Source organism: Epinephelus moara, chromosome 6 (assembly GCF_006386435.1).
Source record: "Epinephelus moara isolate mb chromosome 6, YSFRI_EMoa_1.0, whole genome shotgun sequence".
Lineage (NCBI taxonomy): Eukaryota > Metazoa > Chordata > Actinopteri > Perciformes > Serranidae > Epinephelus > Epinephelus moara.
In genome coordinates this window covers 9,059,225-9,085,310 of record NC_065511.1, presented here as the reverse complement: position 1 = coordinate 9,085,310, position 26,086 = coordinate 9,059,225, and the positions used below count along the sequence as shown (strand labels likewise).

The window sequence follows — 26,086 nt, the reverse complement described above, 5'->3', positions numbered from 1 at the left end:
CGTGAGGTTTGTTTTAAATGAGAATTAAAAGACAAATCTTGATCAAATATTACTCTGAGGTTTCTTACGGTAGTGCTAGAGGCCAGAGCAATGCCATCTAGAGATGTTATGTTAATATCTTAACATATGACCACAAATAAGTAGGCCCTATTCATTGTATTTCAGAGAACTGTGTTCTGATCAGCGTGAAAAAGCCTCCAAAGCAACATTTTACACTAAGTAAACTACTCTTTATTTAACCTGCTTTTGAAACCTGACACCTCTTAACCTTCATATGTGCATCAATATTAGCATTGCAAAGTCATCCAGTGGGCTGGATTGAATCCTTTGACAGGCCGATACTGGCCTGTGGGCTGTATGACACCCTTATGTAGTATCTTTGTGGGCCCTTCTCACACGAGGGCCAGGTATACTCAGTCCCCTGGTGTGTTTTGTGAAGGAAACATGCAGTTCATATAATTTAAGATAAGATAAAAGTCATTTCAATCAAGTGTTACCAGTTTTCCCAGACAGTGTTATCACTAGTTGGTAGAATTGTAATGTTTTATGTCACAGACTGAGAATATGCTCACTTAATCCACCATTGTCTTTTGATGGTTTGTCAGTTTTTCAGAGAACCAGGCAACCATGTTATGAGGATTTTTTTTTTTTTTTTTTTTTTTTGTGGCCTGTGTGATATTTAAAAAAAAATCTAACCTCCTGGACACATTGATGATGCAGTAAAACTGACTTTATTTATTGATTTATGATGCCATATAATTACCTAGTTTAGTTTAGTTAAAAATCACAGTGAGTAATACTTCTCCAGTGGTGAACACACACATGTTCATTATTGCTAGTGACTCCCCAAATACAGCAAGTGTTTTAATATATGCAGTGTAGTAACAAAAGATGTGTTAGAGTGGATCATATTGGGATTAAGTACTCTGATTCAATAAACTGATATATCTGCTCAAGATGTTTTAGAAAGAAAAGGCACATGATAAAATAACACCCTGTGAAAATGTAATATCGAAAAATGGTCTTCATTTAATATTTTATGAATTAGGAGGCAAGTCAAAAGAAGGCATTAAAGGTAATTCTATTCCTGTAATTAAACAGGTAAAAGGCTGAAAGGAAAGAAAATCTGGCTGGAGCTTTTCTTTTTTAGTGTTTTTTTTTTTGCAGGCCCTGTTTGTTGATCTGGGGTTTGATTGTTGTTGTTTATCTAAATCTAAATCTACTAATCTTAATCTACTCAATCTAACTAGTAAATAATGCTGTCAGAGAGATGTAGTGCTGCACAGAGCATTGTTTAGTGGTTGTTTATTTAAAGATCATTAATACTGAACGTGTCGCGTTTCCAAATTGCACCAACTTTAACACCCTCCAAGTGTGGAGTAGATCGGATCAGGCTGTTCTTATGCACTCTTTGTATGTATATCAAGAAAAAATCATGCACCAGAACTTGTATATAAGCCACATCATCATGAACACGTGATCATGTGACCAGTGTGGGAGGGAGTGACCAGGGAGTAGTATAAAGAGTGAAGGTCAGTGATTGGAGTTAGGTTAGGGTGGTCCAGGACACCAATGAAACCAAATAAACTGAATTATTTCAAGGTGTGTCGTCAAGACGTGACATTACATTATGTATGTAACTTTACGTTACATCACCTGATGACGCCCAACCATCTTTCTTTTCCTAAACCTTATCTACTAAACACCACTTTCCTAAACCTAACGTACGTAACTTAACGTTAAGTACATAACCTGATGAGGCCCAATCATGATTCTTTTCTTAAACTTAACTGGTAAGGGTGCTAATTTGTTAGATATCATACAAACTGTTGTATGAGGATACATTGATCTGATGAATGATTCTTGAGCTATGCAAAGGACAGACAGATTCCTTAATTTGAGAGCTGAGCTGAGATGAGCGTGATGACATCATTAGACGCCGATTCACACAGAAAGCACTTCGCAGGTTGCAAAATGTGAGGCTTTGTTTTTTTTTAATTGAATGCCACTAGTAAAAAAAACACTTGCTGTGCCTTTTTATTATTGCCAGGCAACCACCCCATCTCCTCCTTACCCTAACCTTCCCGTGTAATCAATCTATTGTATTATTTTCTTTATTTTTTCACAGTTTGTGGGGCACAGGGAAACGGATTTGCCTCAATGATGGCCATTTCCAGGCATATTTTAGAATGACTCCGGGCAGTTTGACAACCTGCTGTCTATCTTCGGACATAACAGAACAAAACAAAAATGAATACTAATTACAGGGAATCCATTGGTTCTGCCGAGCAACTGAGCTCCACCAGTTTCTCCTCTATTGTTTACCAACTGTAAACTTGTTGTCATGACCACTACAGAAGGCCCACTTCTCAAAAATGGAGATGACGTGGGGCGCTTCTTAACTCTGAGTTGATGTTCTTTTCAACTCGAGAAGTTCTGCAAAAACTCCATAAAGCTTATTTCCTATTAAAAACATTTATAAAAAGCTGCCTTCAGCTGCTAAAACACTTTCTGTGTGAACTTAGAGGTTATTTTCTCTGAGCTGATGAAACTCCTCCTCACTCCAAGCTACTGTGACATCATACAGCTGTTCTCAAGTAAACGGAGTTTTATGTGAAGACTCTGTGGAGTGCACCTTTAATCAGATCAGACAGTGCAATTTAAAGAGTTCACTGACTGCTGTGACGGAAAAAAATTGAAAGTGACCACTTGTGCTGTGTGTTCATTTAGCAGCTACATCTGTGCCACAGCCAACAGTGCTGGAGAAGCTAACATCAAAAAGAGATGGCTTTGCAAAAATACAGTGTCGTAGATTAGCTGGGCTAACCGTTAGCTGTTAGCCATTAGCGTGTCTGTAATAACTCAGTAACTCAATAAACGGTTCGTGAAAAAAATATTTAATTATGTTGTAACTAAGACATCCGCTGGCAAAAATATTTTTTTCACGGACCGTTTATTTTTAGTTTTGGAAAACATCAGCAGCTCTGCAGTGAAGAGTGAAACTGCACTGATTTCAGCACGAGAGAGGAGCTATCTGTTGCCAGATCTCGCGAGAGTGTGTTGTTGAGACAGAGATGGGTCTTGAACAAAGTAAACTTTCTCCTGATTTGTCCGTCTGAAATTTGCCATTTTGGTGTTGGAATGTTCTGAAGATATGTGGCTTATGATAAATGGGTCCAATATTTGCTTCTGTGACTATGGGGCGAAAGAATCGGCCATAATCTGTAATCACGTTCATTTCTCCCACTGAAGTCAATGGACTCAGGACCTGCTGTTAGTCTCCTAAAGGGGCGTGGTGGTCGCGAACCCCACGTGACACTGATACAGGACACTGACTCACAGTGGACTGTCTTGGTTTATCCACCGTCTTTGGTGTTTCCCTTCTTTCATGTGCTGGAGGAAGTATAGTCTCTGTGGAGCTTCAGCTGAGGTTTTAACCTCCCATCAGATCTTTCCCTCTGTTAAAGCAGTACAGGTCAGACCCAGGCCAAATTAAATATCTTCCTCTTCCTCCATTGATGTTTTTTTGTGAAGGAGTTGTTGGCAAAGATCCTCCTGAGCCAGGAGCAAATGACTCACTCAGCCACGTAAAATAATGAAATGTATTAAACATAACTTTCTGTAAGACCAGTTTATTTATAGACAGACCCCATCTGGCAACTTGTCATAACATTCACAGGAGTGAAACAAAGCTAATGTTCAAAGCACTTAGCCTCACTCACAAGTGCAGAGGAAGGGTGTGCCCCGGGCCCCCGCCTTCTGTCCTCTCTGTGAACCTCCTGCTGCAAAATGCTGCAAGGAGCAAAACCATCCTGAAACTGTTCCTCTTGACTCACTTTCTTCAGACTACACACACACACACACACACACACACGCACACACATCTTGAGAGCTGGCAGACTGGTGAATGCAATGCAGAGGAAATCATGCATACATCAGCTGCAGTCTGCTCAGAGATGAGACATGACGCAGCTTCAGAGTCTGAACCTCTCCCAGACTGTTAGCATCAGACAGAAAACAGAGGAGGAGGAGGAAACTGCTTTCTAGTATTTCACTTCCAGATTTTAACAGGAAGCAGACCCTAAATGGTAACTCCTGTTTGGACACTGGTTTGAGGGAAATACAAACATAAAGGCAATAAAGCTTACTTTAAAATCAGACCTTACAGATTTAAACGCTGCTCTTAGTATTTCACCTGATAAAGAAGGGATTGTATATAAAGCACTATATCACAGAGACTATTACGTACTTCACCAACTCTGTTAACTGCCTCATCTGAGAAATTTAGGGGAAGCTCTAAGATACCATAGTGTAATTGTTGCCGCTACTGTTTTTTTTCAAAAAATGTCTATTTTCCTGTATATTTAGGTTCCTGAACTAAATAAAAGGCTAATAGTAAAGTAATTGTCACTTGTTATTCATGCATTACCATTTCCCATCATTTGTATCTAATAAACACCGTATGAAAGTGTATTTGAATGCAACATTATCTCCAGAATGTTTTACTCTGAAGTGAGCATGAGATGTGGTATTTAGAGTAGCTGTTCCCGTCAGAGCAACATTTTAGGCTGTGGGCATGTATATTATTGTGATAGGTCTGGTCTGTTTGAAGCTGGGGTAGGCAGAAATCTGTGAAAGGAGGAAAAAAACAGCCGAATTTGAAAATACACCCTCCTCCTGAAGCTGTCTTTATTGTCGAGTCACAAGTAGGACAATCGCTCAGCTCCTCATCGCCCTGCGCTCTCTGTCTATCAGACCACGAATAAGACAAGAATTAGCTGCCAGCCATCCCACTGTCCCTCCGCCTTGCTTCCCGCAGCTGTGGACCGTTTCAACCGGAGGAGAGGGGGGCAGCATCTTGGAGACAAACCTTAGGCTGGTGGTTGTAGCTGCTCCAATTGGGCCAGGGCTAACCCTCCGGCACTGGGTATCACAGCACGCTGGTGGACAGTGGCAGAGCGGGGTCTAACCTGTGTAATGGTGTAATGGCAACAACAGATCCAGCTGAGAGTCGGATCTGTCCACAGACCAGACAGTGTACATTGGCTGGACTTGGTTTGTTGTGGCTGCTGACTGGGGGTCTCTCTCCGGAGCTGCTGCCAGTTCTCCTCCCACTGTGGTGGTCTTGGACTTAGACTTACTTCATTCGTCCCAGAGGGAAATTCATTTCCACTAACTGTACATTTACAGATATTGATCACAAATATCACAGGCACAGACATATCACAAAACATCACATATTCATTCACAGAGGTGGACAATTTGAGTCAACAGGATCTCTTGCTCAGCGCAGCTATGGCTGCTGGGATCAGGCTCTTCCAGAGTCGAGCTTTCCTAAATTTAAGTGTTCGGTACCTGCACCCTGAGGGTAATGGGATGAGGTATTGGTTGAGTGGGTGTGTGGTGTCCCGTTCTATTGATTTTGCAAAGCGTGTAATGGACCTGTTATTTAACTCTGTGAGGTTGGGTGTGGGAAGACCAATGACTTTGACACGCATCACACACACCGCTTCCAGTTTGGCCTGATTGGTGACAGAAAGCATGGTGAAGAAACGTGGAACAGTACAGAAGGATTGGTTGAATGATGCTTTGGTACAGAAGTAGCAGTAGATGGGGGCGACATAGAGTCCTTTGAGTTTTCAGATAGCTGACAGTCTTTGTTGGCTCCTTTTTTGTATGTCTCTGGAGTGCTGATCGAAATTGAGTTTATTGTCCAGAGTTACGCCCAGGTATTTAAAACTGTCCACTGTTTCATTTGTTTGATTTTCAATGATGATGGGATGCTGAGGTGAGAGGGGGATGATCATTATTTCTTTGGTTTTACTGACGTTGATGTGAAGATGGTTGTCCATACACCACTGAGTGAAGTGTGTGACTGTGTTGTGATAATCCAGAGCAGAGAGACTGTCAGAGAGAAGTGCAATAATGGCTGTGTGGTGTGTATACAGGAAAGAGCTCAGCATACATCCCTGTGGAGCTCCAGTGCTGATCGTGTGTACAGGGGACGTGGCTGAGCCCACCCTCACTGCTTGCAGTCTGTCAGTGAGGAAGTTGTGGATGAGATGGATCAGACGGAGGGGAATGTTGAGATGGAGCAGTTTCCGGATCAACGGGTGTTTCTGGATCGTATTGAAGGCGGAACTGACTGTCCACAAAGAGAATTCTCACAAAGTTACCTGGTGAGTCCAGGTGCTGAAGGAGGAGGTGCAGCAGGCAGTCTACAGCATCCTCTGTGCCCCTTTTGGCTTATAGGCAAACTGAAAGGGGTCCAGATGTGGAATGACAATCGGCAGGATGATGTTCAGCAGGAGTTTCTCTAGGCACTTCATTATTATGGATGTTAAGGCAACAGGGCGGTAGTGGTTGAATTCTGTAGGTCGGGGTATTTTGGGTATTGGTATTATGGTGGAAGTTTTCCACAGGGTGGGTATTGTTGTCTGTAGTGGCTGCTAGTGAGGCGGAGGACATGCTGTAAAGCTGTAAGCCTTTGGCACCGGTTAAGCAGCAGGCTAAACTATCAGCAACATTTTCTCAACATCTCGGAAACACTTTGCCCATATTGTGGTTTTATTTTGTTTGTTGTCAGACTCTTTTAGACTCTTTGATAAGCTCCTCTATTTAAATGGCTTTGCAGTGTAGGCAGCCTTTACCAATGCTGGAAAAGCATCTTTCTCTGCAGGATTCTCAACCACTGAATAAGGCTTTCACTGGACATGCACGCGCATCTGCATTTGTAGAACAGCCAATAGGAAGAAATTACAATATGCTTTAAGTTTATTGGGATTTTTGCCCAGTAACATCAAAATTAAAATTAGAAAGTAACACAAACCATTGCCTGTCCACTGTGCACATTTGTATTGTTCATCAGGTCTTTGTTGTTCCAGGCTAAATATTCTCAGTGTGAGTTGTGTTGATAGTATATTTTCCCTTGTAGGCAGGAGCATCCATGTAATGTGTACAATACTCTCACATCCCCTGAAAAAATAGGGCTCCCAAACACTGTGATCAATGTGTAAAACAGTGAGAAAAAAACTTTGGTGATGTCATCAGGGTTATTTCTCAATGTGCATTTACAACAGAAAGTCTGTGATGTGAAAGGCTGGGACATGACTGTTCACCAGGCTGGGGAGGTCTAGAAGATGCTGGCCGTGGTTTCCACCTCAGTTCAGTCTGGCACACAAAACAGGACATGTCAATAGTGGCGACCTGAACTGACAGCTCTGACATATATTACTACATTTACCAGCAGCATCATAAACTGTACAGACCAGTGAACTTAAATATCTTATCTTACAAGGTTCTGTACTCCTTTTTTATTAACACTTACAAGCAGTGAAAAGAAGAAATTAGAGTTTCCTTTGCCTGCTACTGTCTGATTACTGGCTAACGTTTCAATGTAATAACTGGAACCTTATATATATCTTTACTATCTGCATTTTATTTATCTGGGTCCCAGCCTCTCTCCCGACCTTGAAACTACATTACAAGTGGGATGTGGGCCGAGCCAAATGTACTGCAGCCTGTGATGGATCAGTTTGCACAGATCTGTCTAACAGCTTTCTGGAAGTGCATATTGCTACAGTAACCCTTTAAACCTAAAGGGTCAGTTCACCCAAAATGTAAAACAACATCATATCTGACTTACCTCTTTGTGGAAATTCAGATCATTTGATGATCATTTCATGTTATCTGGCTTGGTTTTGAGATATCAGTGTCTGAAACTTATGCCTATAAGTGAACAGGGTTGGGGGAAAAAATCGATGCAGCATAATATTGTGATATTTTGCAGGGCGATATTTTATTGATACACAGATGCCAAGTATCGATATTTTATTACGTACATTATTAATTTTTGCAAATTCACATTTTAATACAACTTTTGGTACTAGAATAAAAAAATCAATTGCATTTTCAGTCCACTAGATGGTGCTGATGTTTTTTTTTCCTGGTGAGGTCAGCAGAGGTCTCAGTCAGCAGCATTTGGCAGGAAGTTCATCAAAACAAAGATGAAGGCACAGAGAACGAAATCAGAAATGTTCCATCTGCGTTTTGATTAAATGTCTGGACTTATTTTGAATTTTTTTTAACACAAAAGGACTTGGATATGACACATGTGATTTGCATAAAATACTACTAATACTACGAACTCCCACTCCACCATCCAGAGATAGTGTTAACCACTGATGGCTAAGCTAACATTAAATCCACTCACATTCTCCAAACTAGAGCAGTACATGTAAGTCACACTGCAGCAAACATTGCAGACCTCCTGCAAAATGCAGCACAAGGTTGGAGGATTATGGATAAAAACCTTGTTGTTGTTAAAGACAACACTTCTAACATGGGTGTTGTTAGCAGGATACATGCATGTGAAGTGTTTCGCTCATGCGCTTAATCTGGCCTAGCAGAGGGCGTTAAATCTGCCAACAGTTCAGGTTGTCAGGTGTATGCAGCATTTCTGACAGGTTTTATGGTGGTGTTGGTCAGTCTGTCTGCTTTGTGTCACATTTTGTTGCAATAAAAGTGATTGAAGTCAGATGAACAAACCAAAACTTTATCTTATGAGGTAAAACTGATATTGACAAAGTTTTCCTTTCGGGAAATAATTTGCAGTTGGAAAAAAGTTAATAAATTGCAATACTCAGCATTTCACAAGATTGCAATAATATTATATCGTGACCTAAGTATTGTGATGATATCGTATCATGGATCCTCTAGAGTGAGAAAATATATTTTTTGTTTTTAATCTGTTTGATGTTGTCATTTAAATAATGGAGGATTTAAAATAAAATTTAAGATTTGTAACATTTAACTTGTCCCTCTCAAAGACTAAATAAAGCTCTATGGCCAAAGTATTCCAACAAATGTGACCTCAGCAACTTTCTAATGTACACACAGTCTGTCAGCTACATCACAGATGACTCCACTGACCTTTTGTAAGAAAGAATGTAAAGTAGAGAAAATCACAGACTTTAGACAGTTCGGACAGTTTTTTCTCCTGACCTGTGCTTCACCTCAGGCTTCCCGGAGACATCTTGACACTTGAGTCATGTTTAGCCACTGACTCACACCTGAGGATCACAGATTGTCTTTACACTAAAATGATTTCAGGAATCGCAGCGCCGCTCTGTCCTCTGTGTCTTACTCCCTGTGGGAGAACAGACAGGTGTTTGTGTGAGGGGTCGTGGACTGCATAAACAGTTGTTCATTAGTTTGGACAGCAGAGGTCATTGTAACTCACACACTTCCCATCAGCACTGAGCAATATGATCAGATTTACATATAGATAAGATTCATAATGAAGTAGGCAGGCTGGAGCATGTCCAGGGTGTGGCAGCATGATGTTTAGATCTGTTTAGCATTTCTGGACACCGACAGCTGAGAAAACTAAGTGCCACACTGACTCTTCAGTAAGTGGTGCATTCTTTGACCTACTGAGTCACCACAACACTTTACTGCCTCTTGTGCCACCCAGTCTGTACGTGTGCTTTTATCTCAGTGGAACAAATAACCAGCACTGTGACTGAAAGCATAAAGAGCAGGTGTGTTTTTTAAACTCCAACTGAATGTAAAGTGTTTGACAAGACTGACCAATAAATTGCATGGTGATATAAAAGTACAGAATCAACTAACATTAATGGTATTCACTCCCAGCTAGTCGACACTTCATTCCCCAGATCCTCTTTGCTTGAATCAATCCATCTTCTCCACATCCCCTTCCCAACTCATCTTCACCACCTCTACCACCAACAGTATCTAGACCCCTGAGGGGTTCCCTATTTGACTATGCATCATCACTCTCCTTATACCATACCATTTAAATGGGGTCTAATGCCAAAGACTTTCCACATTTTTCATTCTTATGAGCACATGTTAAAAAATATATTTTATTACTATAAAAAAGAGTCTCTTCTGATTGAAATATTATTACTCAGTTGTTAAATGGCACTACATTTGGTGAAGAGCATATTATGACTTGTTTAGGACTTGAAACTCAAAGGGACTTGACTTAGGAGTTGCCTATCTTGACTCGGGACTTGAGTGCAAAGACTTGAGACTTTGTTGTAATTTGTAGAACAATGACTTAGTCCCACATCTGCTTACAGTACTGTATAACTTCAATTAAACGCCCAGTCCCTTTTACTTGCCCAGTGTGACTGCACATTTTGACACATAAGCGCCTGTGTCAGTTAGACGCCTGGTCTGGTTGCCAAGCAGTTCATTTTTTTAATGGAAGTTCTTAGATGTTTAAACCGGGTTGATGAATGCCTCGAATTATGTGTCCATTTCTCGATTACCCTGTAAATTATTCCTATTCCTTAAGTCTGTATGGATCCTCAGATCAAAACAATCAAAAGGGTTTTTCCTAAAAATTAATCCAAGTTGTGAGAATTGTTTTAACATAATAACGTGGAGTTTTTTCAGTATGCCAGGTGCTGTCAGTTTCTCTCTCTGATGTAGATCAAATGAACAATTCATAATTGATATATTATCTGAAGCCTAATTTTTAATCAAGTAATATTCATACTGGTTTAAATAAACAATTTGCTTGTATTTCCCAAATCTTTGCTGACCAACAGTTTTGTGTGAAAGCAATTAAAGGCCTGTCCCATATAGACACCTGTCCCAAATACAGGCCTGTTGATTTCAGTGACTTAAGCAAATAATAGCCTGGGTTATGAATTGAAGTTTTACAGTATGCAGCTTACTTGTACTGTAATTGTGTATCTTTTATGCTTCCAGTGTACTACATTCAGTTTAGGCTACTGACACCATGCTTGGCTGTCTGACTCTGCCGTAAGACATCATTAAACCCCACAGATGTGAGGTCACCTGACTGAGTCACTTGGTGGGAGGGCCTTTGAGGGATCTATGCCCAGGGGCCCATCATGTAGTCCCTCCATGACTAAATTCATTTCACAGCTATTGTTTGCAAAATATGATTTTTAGCACAACATTTACAGCATAACGCATTGTTATAACTTAAACTACCCTGTAACATATGAAATAGTTATAATTAGCTCCACCTTGATGAGCTGCAACAAATAAGTGTTATTCTAAGATTACAGATCCAGTGTGTAGGATTCAGTGCTATCAAGCATGAGTTTGCAGAACTGAAATTTCTCCCATTTGCCAAGTGTGTAGGAGAACCTAAGTGGTCAAGGCAAAAATGTGAAATTTATGCATAAGAAAAAAAATCCAATTATATTAGTTATTTCATCACTATTTACAGGGACTATATTAATGTATGAGCACTTTAACTTTTTATACTTTCAAGCTGCAGTTAGGTTTTTTTGCCACTTGGGGCAGAACAACCCAACAAACTAAAAATAAACACACATTTTACATACTGTATTATGGCTTTGTAAAGTTCATAGGGCCAACATGTTAGAAACAGTTGCCTCTACACATCCAGCAGACATGAGGAAACATAAACATTCATTTAAAGATGTGTTTTCTTGCCACCTATTGAATGTAAGTCTAATATTCACTCTCCTCTTAGCTCTGTTCTCCACCAACTCCTGGGAAAAACATGTCTCTTTAGCTGCTAAATGCTCCATTATGATCACTGGCTAATTGCAGACTTTGTGCGTTGTGTGCTGCTGGATAAATAGATTTATCAAAAATGTTGCTGAAAAAGCCTGCTGGCTGCTGCTGGGAATAACACTTATGACAGTGGTGAATGTGAAGTAAAAGTGAATCTATGGGACGTTAAACCAAAACAATAAGCGGAAAGATGCTCAAAAGCTTTGCAGAGCTCAGAGAAACTTCAGAGTCCGGTTCCTCTGTGAGTTCATTACCATGAGCAAAGTGAACCAAAATCGTACATCAGCGAGTTGTAAAACCAAAACCTTGCGCTTTAAGGTGCTAAAATATTGATGCTTGTACAGCTGAAGGAACTGCAGAGATGTGAAACACAGAAATGTGAAACCTGGAAGTCTTACTCACATGGTGGTAATGCCTCTAATGCGCTAGTTGCAAACAGCTGTTAAAACCCCAAAAAGAAGATGTAGTCTTCATCATTTTTCAGTTAGTTACTGGTGATGCACAGAGCGATTGCTTCTAAGTGTGTCTATATGCCAATATAACTTGCTTAACATCATCAATTGACTGGCAGTCAACTGATTGGTGTGTAACTGTAACTGTCAAAACCTTTATTTAATTTAATTCAGTAGCACAAAAACTCAGTGAACTGACTGAGTTAATGTTGAAATAACAATAGCTACATTAAATGCAATAAAATTAGCTAATATTTGCCACCATATGCTTCTGGTAAGAGAGAATATGAAGGGAGATACTGCCGTGTGGGACGGGTGGGGCATCTGGTGAGGTATGTACCTTGTTGGCTCTGTTACCTAAGTGTATGCCCCTAGTCCAAATACTAGAGTTTCCAGTGTCCATGTATGTATCGGTCATATGAATCTATACTGTTTATCGTAATTAGTTTGTCCGAATACTGTTGCTTGACCACTGTAGCAGGCACAGGTAGGCTAACTGCACAATACTATCCAAAAAACAGAACACAGTGTGATGTCTTCTTTATCTTCTCTATATCAGACTAAGTCCAGCAGTAACAGAAAAACCTCTGATACTCCTTTTCCATCAAATTAGTCCTGGTACTTGAACCAGTTCCATTTAAGAGTCTTGGTGCTCTGTATAATGTAGCAAAACAGCCCATTTCGCCAGTTCTGAGTGGAACCATTTTAATCAAGGACGTATCATCAGTGGAGGGCGTCACACAATGCCCAACAGAAGGAAACAATAGTAACAAGATGGCAGATCCCACTGATTACCTGCAAGCTTCTGTTCTGTCAAAGCAAAAAATGGACCAACGAGTGATAAGAACACCACTACATGCAAGACTCTTCTCTTTACAACCTTCAGAATATGACAAGCCCATTGATGTGGTCACGGTTTGCACAAAGGGGTATCTGTGTATACAATTTAACATTATTGGTGAAGAATTTTCTTTTGTTGAAGTGGAGCATTCTGTTCATGTTCTTTCAAAAGTTACAGTCTGACTTCAAGTTTGACTCACACAGCCTATAAATGTATCCTACAAACTTTGATTATTAGCATTTCACTTTATTCAGTTGCAATTTTAATCAGACATCTGTTTGAATTACTGACAGAACACTTGTGTATGTAATACACAAACATCCAAGACATTTCATCTGGCACACTGTCAACACTTAAGTCCCATGTATTCCACAGTGTGCTTACTGCTGCTGTACACATTTACACGTATGACTGATCTCATCCCGTTACCTGACACGTACTGTGGCTTTTTGTGCTCCAAGAGCAGCTTTCAAACAATGATTTGTTTTCACACACAACTTTCAGTCAACACAAGAAGTGGTACAGTGACCAAAGTAATGTAATATATTAACTCAGGCTATGGGATAAAAATACATTAGAAAACTTAATTTCTTTCTCCTTACATTAGAAAAGACACAAGGTGATACCCAGCCATCCAGAAAGGCTTTAATGGACTAGTACACACAGGTAACCATGAGCTTCAAGTTTTATTTAAACGACCAGAGGGATCAGCTCTGCTCTCTCCCATACAGTCTGTAATAGATGTTGTGTGTCCATCTGACAGATTGTTTTTAACCCTTTCAAAACCTTACTTATTTTTGTGTATTAATGTGAAGAGAAATAAGAAGACAGTTTCTTCTTTTTTTTACAGTCAAGATCACTTGAGCCTTTGTAAATCCAGTCTGAGATGACTGAGCCAGAATGTAGCATTGCCAGGAGTCTGCTAAGCTGCTGTCTAGTCTACACTTACAGTGCATCGTGGCAGAGTTTGGACAATTAGGAACTGAATTTGACACTTAAATAGACAACAGCTGATAACTGAGATGTGCAAGGTGAAATTTTAGGACAAGGATAGTACAAAGTCTCTCTCTCCTGTCTGAACAGTCTCATAAGTGCCGTCTATTACTTGCCCCAAACTCACTGATTACTTGTTGAGATCAAAATAGGATCATAGATTCAGAGACAGCATCTGTAAACAGGATTGGTTATTCATTTTTCTTTCTAAAAAATGCTTTTCCCTCTGAGACTCTTTCTTTGGTTTCCTGCAGTTTCTCAGAAAGCTTGTCCTTAGTCTCCTCCATTTTCCCAGAGATACGTTCTTTTGTTTCCTCCATTTTCTCTGAAAATCTCTCTTTCGTCTCCTCCATCTTTTCTGTCAGTTTCTCCTTTGTCTCCTCCATTTTGTCCTGGATGTATTCTGTAACCGGCGGTGGTGTGGATAAGTAGCCGTGCTTGCGGAGGTACTGAACAGATAGTGACGTGCCACCCAGAGTCACCGTATATCTAGCAGGGGTTGCAATCTGTAAGAAAAGGAAAGACATAGAATTACTGCCTCGCAAACCAGTAAAGTTGCACTTACAGTTTCCATCCATGTCTGTGAAAACATGGATGCTTCACAGTCCAAGTGGACGTTTGTGCCAGATTGGGAAAATCTTCCTCAAGGCCTTCCGAGAATATTGCATTCACGTGAATGAGACAGACGCAAGCTCACACTGACCTTTGGCCACCAAAATCTTATCACTTCATCCTTAAGTCCAAGTGGGTGACTGGGCCAAATTTGAAGAAATTCCCTTAAGGTGTTCTTGAGACATCACGTTCACAAGGATAAGATGGACAGACAACCCGAAAAAATAATGCCTCCGGCCACAGCTGTCACAGGCTTAGAGGCATAAAAGAACACAGAGGACCCTGGATAGAATTACCTTGTACATGGCGTATGCAGTCAGGGCGTAGCCACTCGAGGAATCTCTCAAAAGGCCAACTAGTGACTCTGGTAGACCAATCATCTCCAGGAAGGGCACTACATTCACACCTCTGAGGGGAAGACAAACAGAGAGGAAAGCTTGTAGTTAGCTGCCACCGACTGGGTGGAGTTACACTTAAACTTACATATTATTTTATAAACGACACGATGTAGATAAGTCCCAACTGGTTGAGTGTATTACCCCCTTTACACCTTGCATTAACATGCGTTTTTTGTGATGGGATTGCAATCGGATTGCTCTTGACCACATGAAAGTACAGGTGTAAATACACTCGAAACGCACTGAGGACGAATTGTTATCTGATATGCCAAACCACTTCTGACGGTGGTCAGGGACGCATTGTGACCACATCAAACACAAGAGTGAATGCAAATGCATATCCAATCCACATGCAACAACTCCATCGGCAAAAATACGTGAGCAAAGTGCACCAGCTGGACACAGGAAGTAGGAAGAAGAAGATAACAACAACAACAACAACCCTCACCAGGTAGTGACGGCCAAGAAAAAGAAAACATGGATGATAGCCAAGATGGAGTCACAGTGAGACGAATTGTACGCTCCATTTGGCCAGACAAAAGTGTCTATACAATAATGCGACTTTACGGGCGACTAACATCTTGTTGTGTTATTGTAATCTGCTGCTGGAAATGCTTGCAGAAAACAAAGTGGAGGATGTGATGTCAGCAGGACGGAGTGTGATCGAATAGCAAACGGGTCTGGATGTGGACACCAGAGATGCATATTACTACCAGGTATAAATGTATGTGGTCAAGCACTATCTGATTGCAAAAAACGCATCTTGATGCCAGGTGTAAAGGGGGCCTATGTCTTACATGGTTCAGGGCTGATTTAAAACAGTAGAAGCTGTGTCGAACCATTCTCAATCCATGAAATGCCAATTGTTATAGATTTGGTAAGAAATACCAATATTAACACCAGCACTGATGTGTTAGTGACTTGTATACCAAAGCTAGGATTGTATTGAAGGTTAAATACAGTTGGTCATTCTTCAAAAAGACATAGCATTTTAGGAACAAATGTCATCTGATCTATAATGCAAAGCCATGATTTCAGAAAACTATAAGACTCACTTCATAGCAGCGTAATAGAAGGTTCCAAACCACAAAGAGGACGTCACGAGATGTACAGGGATCAAAACCTTCCCATATTGTTTGAACGTCCTCTTAAACCTCTGGACCAGACCGATGGACTTGTCCTGCAGGGGGTCCACCTCTCCAATATCAGGCCTAGCTTCCCCTTTCTTGACCTCCTGTGTTTGAGGTGTGGAGCTGGACTGTGGCTCATCTTGTGGCGGCTGGTGTTTTGGCTGATGTGCTGCCTTGCTGGACGCTGAGGTTGAAAGCCAGAGCCGGCCTGTGGGTGCTGGCGGTGACAGGCGGAGGGTACAGCAACAAAATGCTACCGGTGGCTCAGAGATCGAGACACCCACCAGTAACTGACGTGCTGCTGCCACCCGCCGCAGTGTGCCATGAGTCAAGATGCGCTGCATTATCATCCTCCTCCCCTCCGCCTCTTTACTGCTGTGACGTTTAACCACAGACTGTGGGATAACACAAAAAAAAAGCGAAGTATAACATCGGCAATATATTGTAATGATTACATTCTTGTTTAGTGTGGCAACTAACATCTCTGTCATTGTCAAATAATTGACCCCATTTCATTAATTAACTGACTACTCATTTAGTCTGTAAAGTCAGATGTGAGAAGATAAAATGTCTATTACAACTTCTGTGAGGTCAAGGTAACATCTTTGGTCTGTTTGCTGGCCCATAAAGCCTCCAAAACCTTGAAATATGTAGGTTTTTATTATGAAAGACCAAAAGACCAAAAAAAAACAAACCAAACCAAAAACCCCCTGGAAAATAATAACATTTGAGAAGCTAGTAGAACCCATATATTTTTGCCTGAAATATTATTTAAATAATTGCAAATTACTTTTGTCAGTACACAAATCGATTCATTGACTTATTATTTTTGGCTCTATTATCCCTCTTTGATTTTTTTTTTTTTTTTTACCTGTTTTTCATTCTCTCCTTGTGATCTTTCATACATAACCTGGATAAATTGCAGTTGATCCACTTTGCTTTTTGCTACAAAATGTATCTCAAATACTCTTAATCAGCCTTTAAAACACATAAGGAATATCATCAGTCTGTTCTGTTTCTCTGAATCACTGGTTGCCAACCTGGGGATGGGGGGTGGGGTTGCCAAAGTTTCACAGGGGGTCACAGGGCCTTCTTGATTTCAAGGGGTATAATAAAACTTTTTCTAAAATATACAGTAGGCATATTTGATTTATTTCGCCAAAGAAAACTAAATGAAGTTGTTACTTTAAAGGTCAGACTATTATCACTGTAAAGATATAATGGCTTGGTGAAGCCCTGAACACGTTATACTCACAGAGCCTTCTCTCCCTGCTTAACAGCCTCATCTTGCATGATCGCAGAATGTGGTTAAATCAACCAAAGAGCTGATAAAACAATGGCCGTGTCAGAAAAACACTATACAGAGTTGTTCCTATTAAAAAGTTTCTAAAAATATCAGAGAAACTCCTCCCCAAATCAATGTTCACAGATCTGCTGAAAAATCATCACAAGGTTCATTCATCTAAAGTTATTAATAGTTGTGTTTTATTATTTGACTTTTGTTCCTATGCTGTTGTTCTTGGTTTTAGAACATGTTGTCCATGTTGTTGTGGTTATCTATTTAGAAAAACACTTGCTACATAGATGTGTTACTACTATATAGTAGAGTTCGCTTATTATTATTATACATAGTGACGTTACTAAATAAACAAGCCAAGTGTAAGCTTCAACAACTCATGGAGCAAACCAACCATGACCTGAATTCCTCCCTGTGTTGGTAATAAACTTATCTCCTTTCATTCACTGATTACACAGGTTATGACAGATTTGGAACATACCTGTTAGGATTGCGCAACCATAAAGGCAGCACCTGAAGCAAAGCAAACGAGAGTTTAATGCACAAAGTCCAAATGCGTAAGTCTCAAAAAAACCAAAAACCAAAAAAAAAAAACCCAAAAAATACTTAACGTTAACTCAAACTACCTTTTAAAAAGGTAACGTTAGAGTATACACGCTGATACTGAACAACAGGTAAACGGTTTACTGTTACGTTACAAAACTTCTAATACACCAACTAGCAGCTAGCCAAACTACTGCAAGAGCTGTGAGTTCACCACATTAAGACAGGAAGTCCTCACATTTATCTTCACAATAAAAGTATTCAAAAAACACTGGTAGAAAAGACAATGGGGATTTGTCCTGGCCTAAGAGGTTCAAACCGGAAGCACGGAGCTAAATTCATTTCAGCTTTACACAAGCGTCTATTTTAGGCTAGTTGACATTGGCCAGTTTTGTCTGGAGGACAAGAGGAGACCGCTTTAAGTTCCTATGTTGCCAGGTCACTCTCGAAGCGAAGTAAACAGGCTTTATCGTATTAAAGCAGGCATCTCATTTAGACACTGACAAACAGGCGGGCTCGTTAAGGCCACACTCTGAACTGCTGCCAACTTTGGCTTCTGACGCCTGACGTTAACGTTAGCTAGTTAGCTGTTAGCTAGCTGCACTGCTACCCCTCACAGGCAGGGAAATAAGTTGTCACTACGTAAGTATAACATGCTAACGCAGAGGATATAAAGCGGACTACACTTACGTTGGAATTTACGTGTTGAGGTCACGCCAAAACCCCTTTATCCTAAGGGCCATACGAATGTGCCCTGGCTATGAGTCGTTCAAGGACCACATTTATCGCTGCTGCAGCACGGACTGCGTGGAGAGCAGCATGTAACCCCGACCGCGCAGAGAGCCACGGGAAATGTAGTTTGCATGTGTCCGACTGTGAAACGCTCCAAAACGCGCAAGAAATCAATTTCCCAGGCTGCCTAGCGCAAAGTCAACTTCTTGGACAGAGATAAGAAATTGGCTAGTGGTTTGTTGTCACTCTCTGTAATAGTGGTTTGCCACTGACGACCTTCACACGTAACCTTACACAGGAAACATAACCACTGTATTTAGTCACACACTTTTTTTTTTAAATGTGTTTGATCAGTATCTTCATAATAATGGTAACATTTCACATATAATAATATATTAAAAAAATAGAAATTCTCATTAATGTTGTTTATAAATTAACTAAAGAAGTATTTTTTTTTATCCATACAAATATATTTATACAAATATTTCAAACTGTCACAATTTATGGTGTTTTGACCAAGTTGAAAGGATTTTCTTGTATTATTTATTTATTGGCTCGGCTCTGCTACCATATGGGTTTACTGTGTGAATTGCGAAAGGGGACTCAAAACATATTGCCTTGAATATATTCATTGTCCGTATGCACATGTATTTATTGTTTTATTCTTCATTTTATTTAAATATGTATCTATATTTATTGTAAATATAGCTTTGCTATTTTGAATTTGTTTTGAATCTGTTAACATTATTTGGAAGAATGCAAGTTTCTATTTTCTTACGAGATACTGTACAACTGAATTGTTAAGAATAAAGTTTAAAAAAATGTGTTTGCTTTTACCTGTTACATAGAAATGTCAGTTTGACTCTACATCACAAAAGAAGGTAAAATGTACTATACCATTAGCCTGGCTTCCATGTAGATCAATTAACATTAATAGCTGTTTGAAGATTTAAAGAAATACACAAACGTGCATAAAACCATTCAAGCCTTTCTGTGCACTATTCATAACCCAAGATAATATACTTGACACACCCCACCCATAACGTCCCAACTTGTGCAGTACATAAATTACAACAGCAGAGGGCGGTCTGCTCATATTTTCCGAGCTGGACTATTTCACAATCTGGCTATGCACAGTTAAAATAACTAAAAATAGGCAGGTATTTGCTAACTACAAAGGCACACCTCATCTCTATTCAAAAATATATCTGGGAAGACATTTCCCACAGAGGTCGGTGTTATGGTTTAGTCTAAACACCTATATTAAATTGAAGGTATGATAAATTGCAGATTTGTCTTTGTAAATGACCAGCTGAGGTAAATGCAGAATGTGTTACACCGATCACGTTGATTAGGATTCAGGATCATGCTCATGGATATTCAGCACAGCAGATACTTGCTGATAGGGGTTAAAAAACCTATCCTCCAGCTGAACAGAGTCTCACCACTAAGCCTCCTGTGCCCTCTGTGAAGCCATTTCCTCTCCATGTTTCTGTTAACACAAGTGTATGAATATGAATCTGTGATTGAGCCCACCTGGGACTCAGCACACATCATCCCTGCTTGATCTATTGACAGGTTAATCCAACCTGAGGACCCGTGTTACAGATCTAAATTCCATCTGTGCATTACCATGCACACTGGTGTCCTGGTTTTGAGCCATATGCTGGTTTTGATCTTACTGGAGATATGATGTTTACATGGAACATGATAAACCTAATTATCTATGTTCCTGTAAACGTGATTTTAACAGTATCCAGGTTCTATCAGAGTAATCCTTGCATCCTAGCATATCCAGGTTTTTGGAACCAGGAAATGATGTAATCATGTGCGATACAGAACATACAATTATGTAAACACACTCTGTGATGTTTGTTGTGTTTCAACCTGCAGGGACGGTGTCGTTTCTGAACTCCTATGTTACACACTTAATAAAACACTTAAAATCAGCTTTCTTTCTTTATTTGATATATTTAAAGCTGCTCTAATATATATATATATATATATATATATATATATATATATATGTATTTATTAACATGCTTGTATCATCAGTGTTGTTTCCAGTTGCAACAAGCAGTTGTTTTCAGTAAAAAAAAAAGAAAAAAAAAAAGGTCTAGAAACCCCACTAATGTACCTGCTCAGCAGCAAACAGCAAACAGTGACTAGCTGGTGAACGTGGTGGAGCGTTCAGCAGCTTTAAGAGTCAGATATTTTTCTTAGGAGTTAGTGGGGATCAAAAAAGAAGTAATAGTATACTGAATATTAGGCTTACATTCATCAGGTTAACAAACATGAGTCATAAATGGTAATGTAGCTATATGTCCACTGGATGTGTAGATAAGGAACTGTTTGCTAAAAACTTTACCACATAAGCAACCTGTGCTGCCCAAAAATACAACTATAGCCTACCATACACTTGAAGACTTTGAAAAAAACAGAGTCTGGCACCTTCTCACATCTAAAGACAATGAAAATTTTTTGAGACACTATAAGATTTTGCGGAGATTGGGGATCCTGCAGAGTCACTATTTGCAAGACTAAAACTAGATGTCCTTTGATATTATTTCCCATCCTGCTCTTAGTGAAAGATATTACACCAAACTTTTTAAGCAATATGACTAACAGCTCCCAACATATCTGCAAAAACACATAACTCCAGACACACAAGACAAAGGACGTCATATCTCAACAATATTCTTGTCAGTTCTGCACTATTTTAATGAGAGGGGAAGGGGAGAATGAAAGGTGAACCGTTTCAAAATTAAGATTTCTCATTAAAATAAGCGCTGGTTGGGGGATCAGACACAGGCTTAGTTAAACAGGGACTCTTGTTCACTCCGCATTTCCACCAGTTTCTCTTGCTTTTCCACAGTCCAAGAGAACTGAGACATTGTTGTGCCTCCATGTTTATTGTTTGCCTGGTTTGCTGCTTCTTGATTGGTGCTAGAGAGAGTGCACTCATTGGTTATTGACAATGTTCACGTCATTGAACTTCACCATGTGCATGAGCCAAGACAAATAACTTACGATCGTATTTAACATGTTTGATTGTGTGAGAACGTCAAGATGAGAAAAGACTGGCTTAAGACAGCTCAGACTGAGTTATATATGACCACTTACACTGATTGAGAATGATCGAGATCAAGGGAGCATGTAACTGAAGTAACTGAAACTGTCTGATTTTACTGCAACATTAAAAAACATTTGTCTACGACACTGATATCGCTTTCAGAGTCATTTAATGTAAGGCCGGCATGATGCAGGTTTAAATACAATGTCAACCTATTTTCAACTAAGCAAGTCGGTAACATTACAAGAGCTAAAGAGGCTTAAGGGGAATGTTACATGTAACAAGTTGAGCATTTTTCTACAGCATATATCCTTGCATTGACTGCAGCAGCAGAAGACAGTAACTACTCATATGTCATGTATGCCATATACAGCCTCTACGGGACTCGACTTGGAAGGACCCGTCAGGAAGCTTCCTTGACTTTGAGGAGCACCTTGCAGCATCAAATTCTGCCAATGACTGTTCCAACGTTAAGGATCCTTCAAATTCTACGGAGGACCGAGTCCTTCCTTCAGAGAATTTTCAAGGATGCATGTGTGTATCCTCAGCAGGCATGAGGTAGCCTGAGTGTCAGACTGAAGCTCCCAGAACCTTCAGTCTGACATGGCTTCCATTGAATGCGATTTACAAGGGGGAGGGAATTTGATTTTTCCCTAACCAATCAGTAGAGATCAACGACTCACCCAGAATCTGACGTCATTAGTATCCATGCCTCGGGGGTGCCGAAAACAAGCGAGCATTGCCCGTTTAAAATGTCTCCGTCGTCGTGCACACCCAGCTGCATCGCCGTTAAATCCAGTTTAGCAGCTTCCTTAATTTGGTCCTCCATTAACGCGAGTAGTGGCGAAATACCTCGATAGCATCGTTAATGTGGTCTGTAGGATCTGTAGCGGTCGCCATTGTTGCTATCCTCACCAGTTACCCACCAGCGTACAGCTTGACATCAGCGTGGCACTGAGTGGCACCCCCGGCGTTCATTGGTCCGTCCATCGTTTGGACGAGATAAATCGCAAATTCATTGAAGTATGCCAGACCAGAGATGCAAGCCTACTCAGTTGAGTGGGCGGGCTCTATGGTCTGGAAACAGGCTAGGCATGAGGTACCTGCAATTCTTAGTGCACGATTTGCCGGACTTGAAAGCCTCTTCAATGAGGCATATCTGGGCACTTGCTGTTCACCTTATGCTAGGAGGGAGTCTTGGCCAGCCTCTGTAGGACCTGACTTGGAAAGACCGTAACAGACATTGTGACAAAAGTGAAGAAGAAAGAGTCTTGGTTCTGACATCTACATCCTCACGAAGACCTTTAAAGCAACAAAGTAGGTTTTGTTGTCTAAGGATCCGTGACAGACACGAATCAGCTTTGACATACTGTAGCGTCTATTTAATCCAAGCTGTGAAAAGGGGATGATTGTTTTTAGTGTTTATAGAATTCACACATATCTTGCAAGCATTTTATGTATATTAACTGACATACCATCTTTAAATGGACTAGCTGTTTTCTGATATAACCGCGAACAGAAGAACATCCGGTGGTCTGCCACAGTGCTAAATCTCAGTCACACATTAACAGTAACATGGTCTAACGGTTAAATAAGCTAACTTGTGACTGGAGGTTTTCCAGGGTAAGTGGAAGTGACAGATGTGATAAGGTAGGGCTGAGGTGATCTTTTGGCAGCACTAGAAGAAATCTGTGAATGGACTGCTGGTCAGATTCCATTTTGTCAGAGGAGACAGTAAGAGTTCAATCGAGCTTTTCAAAGTGATAATAAGCTTGTGAGAAATATTTGTTGATATGTGCCTTGTCATTCACCATCTTGATTCAGGAATTTACAAGTGCTTGTTTAGTTGTTTAATCTAGGGAGGTCCAGCTAATCATCTTTTTGAACATTTTGTACTGACAGAGAATATATATTTGTGTTTCTGCTTTGAAACAGACAATGCCCCTAATTGCAGGGCACAAGGGCCTCTACAGTCACCATATAAACCCCACTGGACACCTGATAGATTGTGGATTAAGTGTTAGATGACTATCATTTAAACAGCAAATGAGGGAATATCATTTGGAAGACTGGTACAGTTCCAGAGAATTTTAAAATTTTAGGCCACTGGGTTGGGTGCTGGATCACAAGTATCAAAAGCATGAAAAAAGCGATCCGCGCACCAGAGCTCCCGTATGCAATTTTTTATTTTGCATGACGTTTCGAGCGTGATGCTCTTCCTGAGACTGCAGCTATAGTGTATCACAATAAGTAACTCAAGAAGAAAAGTAGTTGCAACAATCTAATGGAGCAGCTGTGTCACATTCTAGCCTACGTCATGGTTTGGTTCTACATTCATATGGGAAACAAACACCCGCCTCCCAGGTGAAAGTTTCAGGTTTGTTGGACCCATCCACCATCCCTCCCACTCACCCTATAGGGATTTACCCAGCTCCTTAAATACACCTTCAACTGGTGCCATCCGGCCGCGTTATGAACTGATGCTGTCTGTCTGTGTAACATACTGCTGCAAAAGGTGGCTTTTGGCATTGCCGAAATCACTGACAAAGCTGCAGTCTTTGATGACTTCAGATAAGAATGGGCTGGCATAACCCAGTGAAATATCAGAAAGGTAAAAGATCTTGTCCAAACCAGCTACACAGTCTGTGAAAACAGTTGTGTAATGTCTTTAGGGTTGTTCCAGCTTTGGCACTGAGATTGCATATTTATAAGAGAAAGCCTGTGTTAAAACCTGGGGGTAAGGAGTTTGAAAGAAGTGGGCATTTTGTAGGCAGGGCAGTTTTAACAAAAACATCTTGCATAATAGGAAATGTAGGCTTCGGGATTTTGGGAGACTGAACCATGCTATGAACTTAAAGTCATAGATTTTGACCATTCTTTTTAAATCTATCTCTTACGAGCCCTAGCTTTGTGAAATTGCAATACTGTGTGAACGCACAGGACAGAACAGAAGACTCTGGTGAAGGACTCATTCAGGTTGTGGTCCTGCAGAATGTTGTATGATTTCTCTCATACTATACATGGTCTAATACACAAAATGCACTGACACAAAACAAGGAGCATGGGCATGCAAATTAATCCCTTCTTTCCATAAATTCAAATTTGATGTGTGAGAACCAGGAATAGCAGACTCTGTAAGTATAAATAACTTAAGATGATGCAAAACATGTACAATATTTTGAATAACAAACATGAGGTGAAGACAGTAGCGTACATCAGCAGCAAACTCCAAGCCTGTTTCATCACAGGCTGCGATGCAGTTATCAGTCTTAAAGTAAGGCATTACAGATGACTGGGGTAAAATTTTTAAACACATGGATATCACCATGAAACTTCCCCAGATACTTGCTTACATTAAGACAATTATTATTTATATGTGAAGTCTTCTGACATTTTATGTTTAAATGTACTAATGAGACATTTTGTAATTAAATATGTGCTCATTTTCATACATGTCCAGAACAAAAATCTGAGCATTGGATAAAGCCAGATTCAAAATTCTTGTTTTCTTTTGTTGGCATGTTAGGGTTGAAGGTTTTTACAGAGGGAATTTGTGATACCTGTTTTTAACACTCCTTACATCAGAAATACTGTCAACAGACATAAAAAAAGCTATGTTAGAATAAAATGTTTTAAAAAATCAGGCTATGCGTGATATATGAACCAGTCCCTGTGTGAAAACGTTCACCTAATTATGAGAAAATGGCATTTAAAGTTAAGCTTTGTAAAATTCCAAAGTACACTAAGGTGAATAGGGGTAAAAACAAATGTAACTAATAGAAACTACATGAAACTCCTCAAGATAATTACTTGAGAGACAATTATTTTTGTAGTGCACATTTTTTAAATTTATGTTTAAATAAATATGGGACATTATCTAATTAGTTATGCACTTTTTGCATAAACAACCAGAACAGAAATCTAAACTAATACAACACCTAAATGTGTATTTTGGATGCTCTCATCCCACTAGTCTGAGAGAATATATGTTCCCTTTCAGTCGATTCACTCGGTACAACACACAGTTGTATATGGGATATCTTGCTTTCATCCCCCTTGGCTGAATACACCTTTAATCACGCCCTTAGGCAGATGGTGCGTGACGACGCATGCTCTTTGCGTGGCCCCGCCCGCGCATAAGAGGCTGGTCGTCAGCTCCATCCCCAGTTCTTTTGCATTTCACCTCGCAGAGAACACCTTGCAACGCCTACTAGCTTTCAGCTAATTTAGCTTATCGGCTATCGGAAAACTAGCTAAACTGTTCTGTTGGTGTTAGCCTAGCTTCCCACAGGGCACTAGTTTTTCCACCAAATTACGCTAATGGGAAATATCGCATGATGAGTACCGTTCCTAAGAAGGCTAAGAAGAAGTCGGCTCATCAGCCTTGCCCCCAAGGATGCGGCTTCGTCTTACACTGTAAGGACTTACACGATGCCTGCCCTGTCTGTCTTGGTGTTGTCCACGTGCG

At 40.2% G+C, this 26,086-nt stretch overlaps 1 protein-coding gene across 1 annotated transcript; it reads right to left on the bottom strand.

Moving 5' to 3' along the window:
• Positions 1–12,687: 12,687 nt before the first annotated feature.
• fam210ab (family with sequence similarity 210 member Ab) lies at positions 12,688–18,657 on the bottom strand. The gene is made up of 5 exons (XM_050047736.1): positions 18,504–18,657; positions 17,752–17,783; positions 15,899–16,368; positions 14,742–14,853; positions 12,688–14,339 (listed from the first exon to the last, which is right to left on the bottom strand). Exons 3-5 carry the CDS (start codon positions 16,321–16,323, stop codon positions 14,025–14,027), a joined length of 852 nt encoding a protein of 283 aa, XP_049903693.1. The 5' UTR covers positions 16,324–16,368; positions 17,752–17,783; positions 18,504–18,657; the 3' UTR covers positions 12,688–14,024.
• Between the last annotated feature and the right edge of the window lie 7,429 nt (positions 18,658–26,086).

What these genes read in the sequence shown, in the direction of transcription:
- fam210ab (XM_050047736.1), bottom strand. Translation starts at nt 16,323, where the DNA reads ATGATAATGCAGCGCATCTTGACTCATGGCACACTGCGGCGGGTGGCA. An exon ending in TTCTATTACGCTGCTATGAA is followed by an intron (nt 14,854 to 15,898) that starts GTGAGTCTTATA and finishes TCTTCCCCTCAG; the next exon opens with AGGTGTGAATGTAGTGCCCT. An exon ending in CTGCATACGCCATGTACAAG is followed by an intron (nt 14,340 to 14,741) that starts GTAATTCTATCC and finishes CTTTTCTTACAG; the next exon opens with ATTGCAACCCCTGCTAGATA.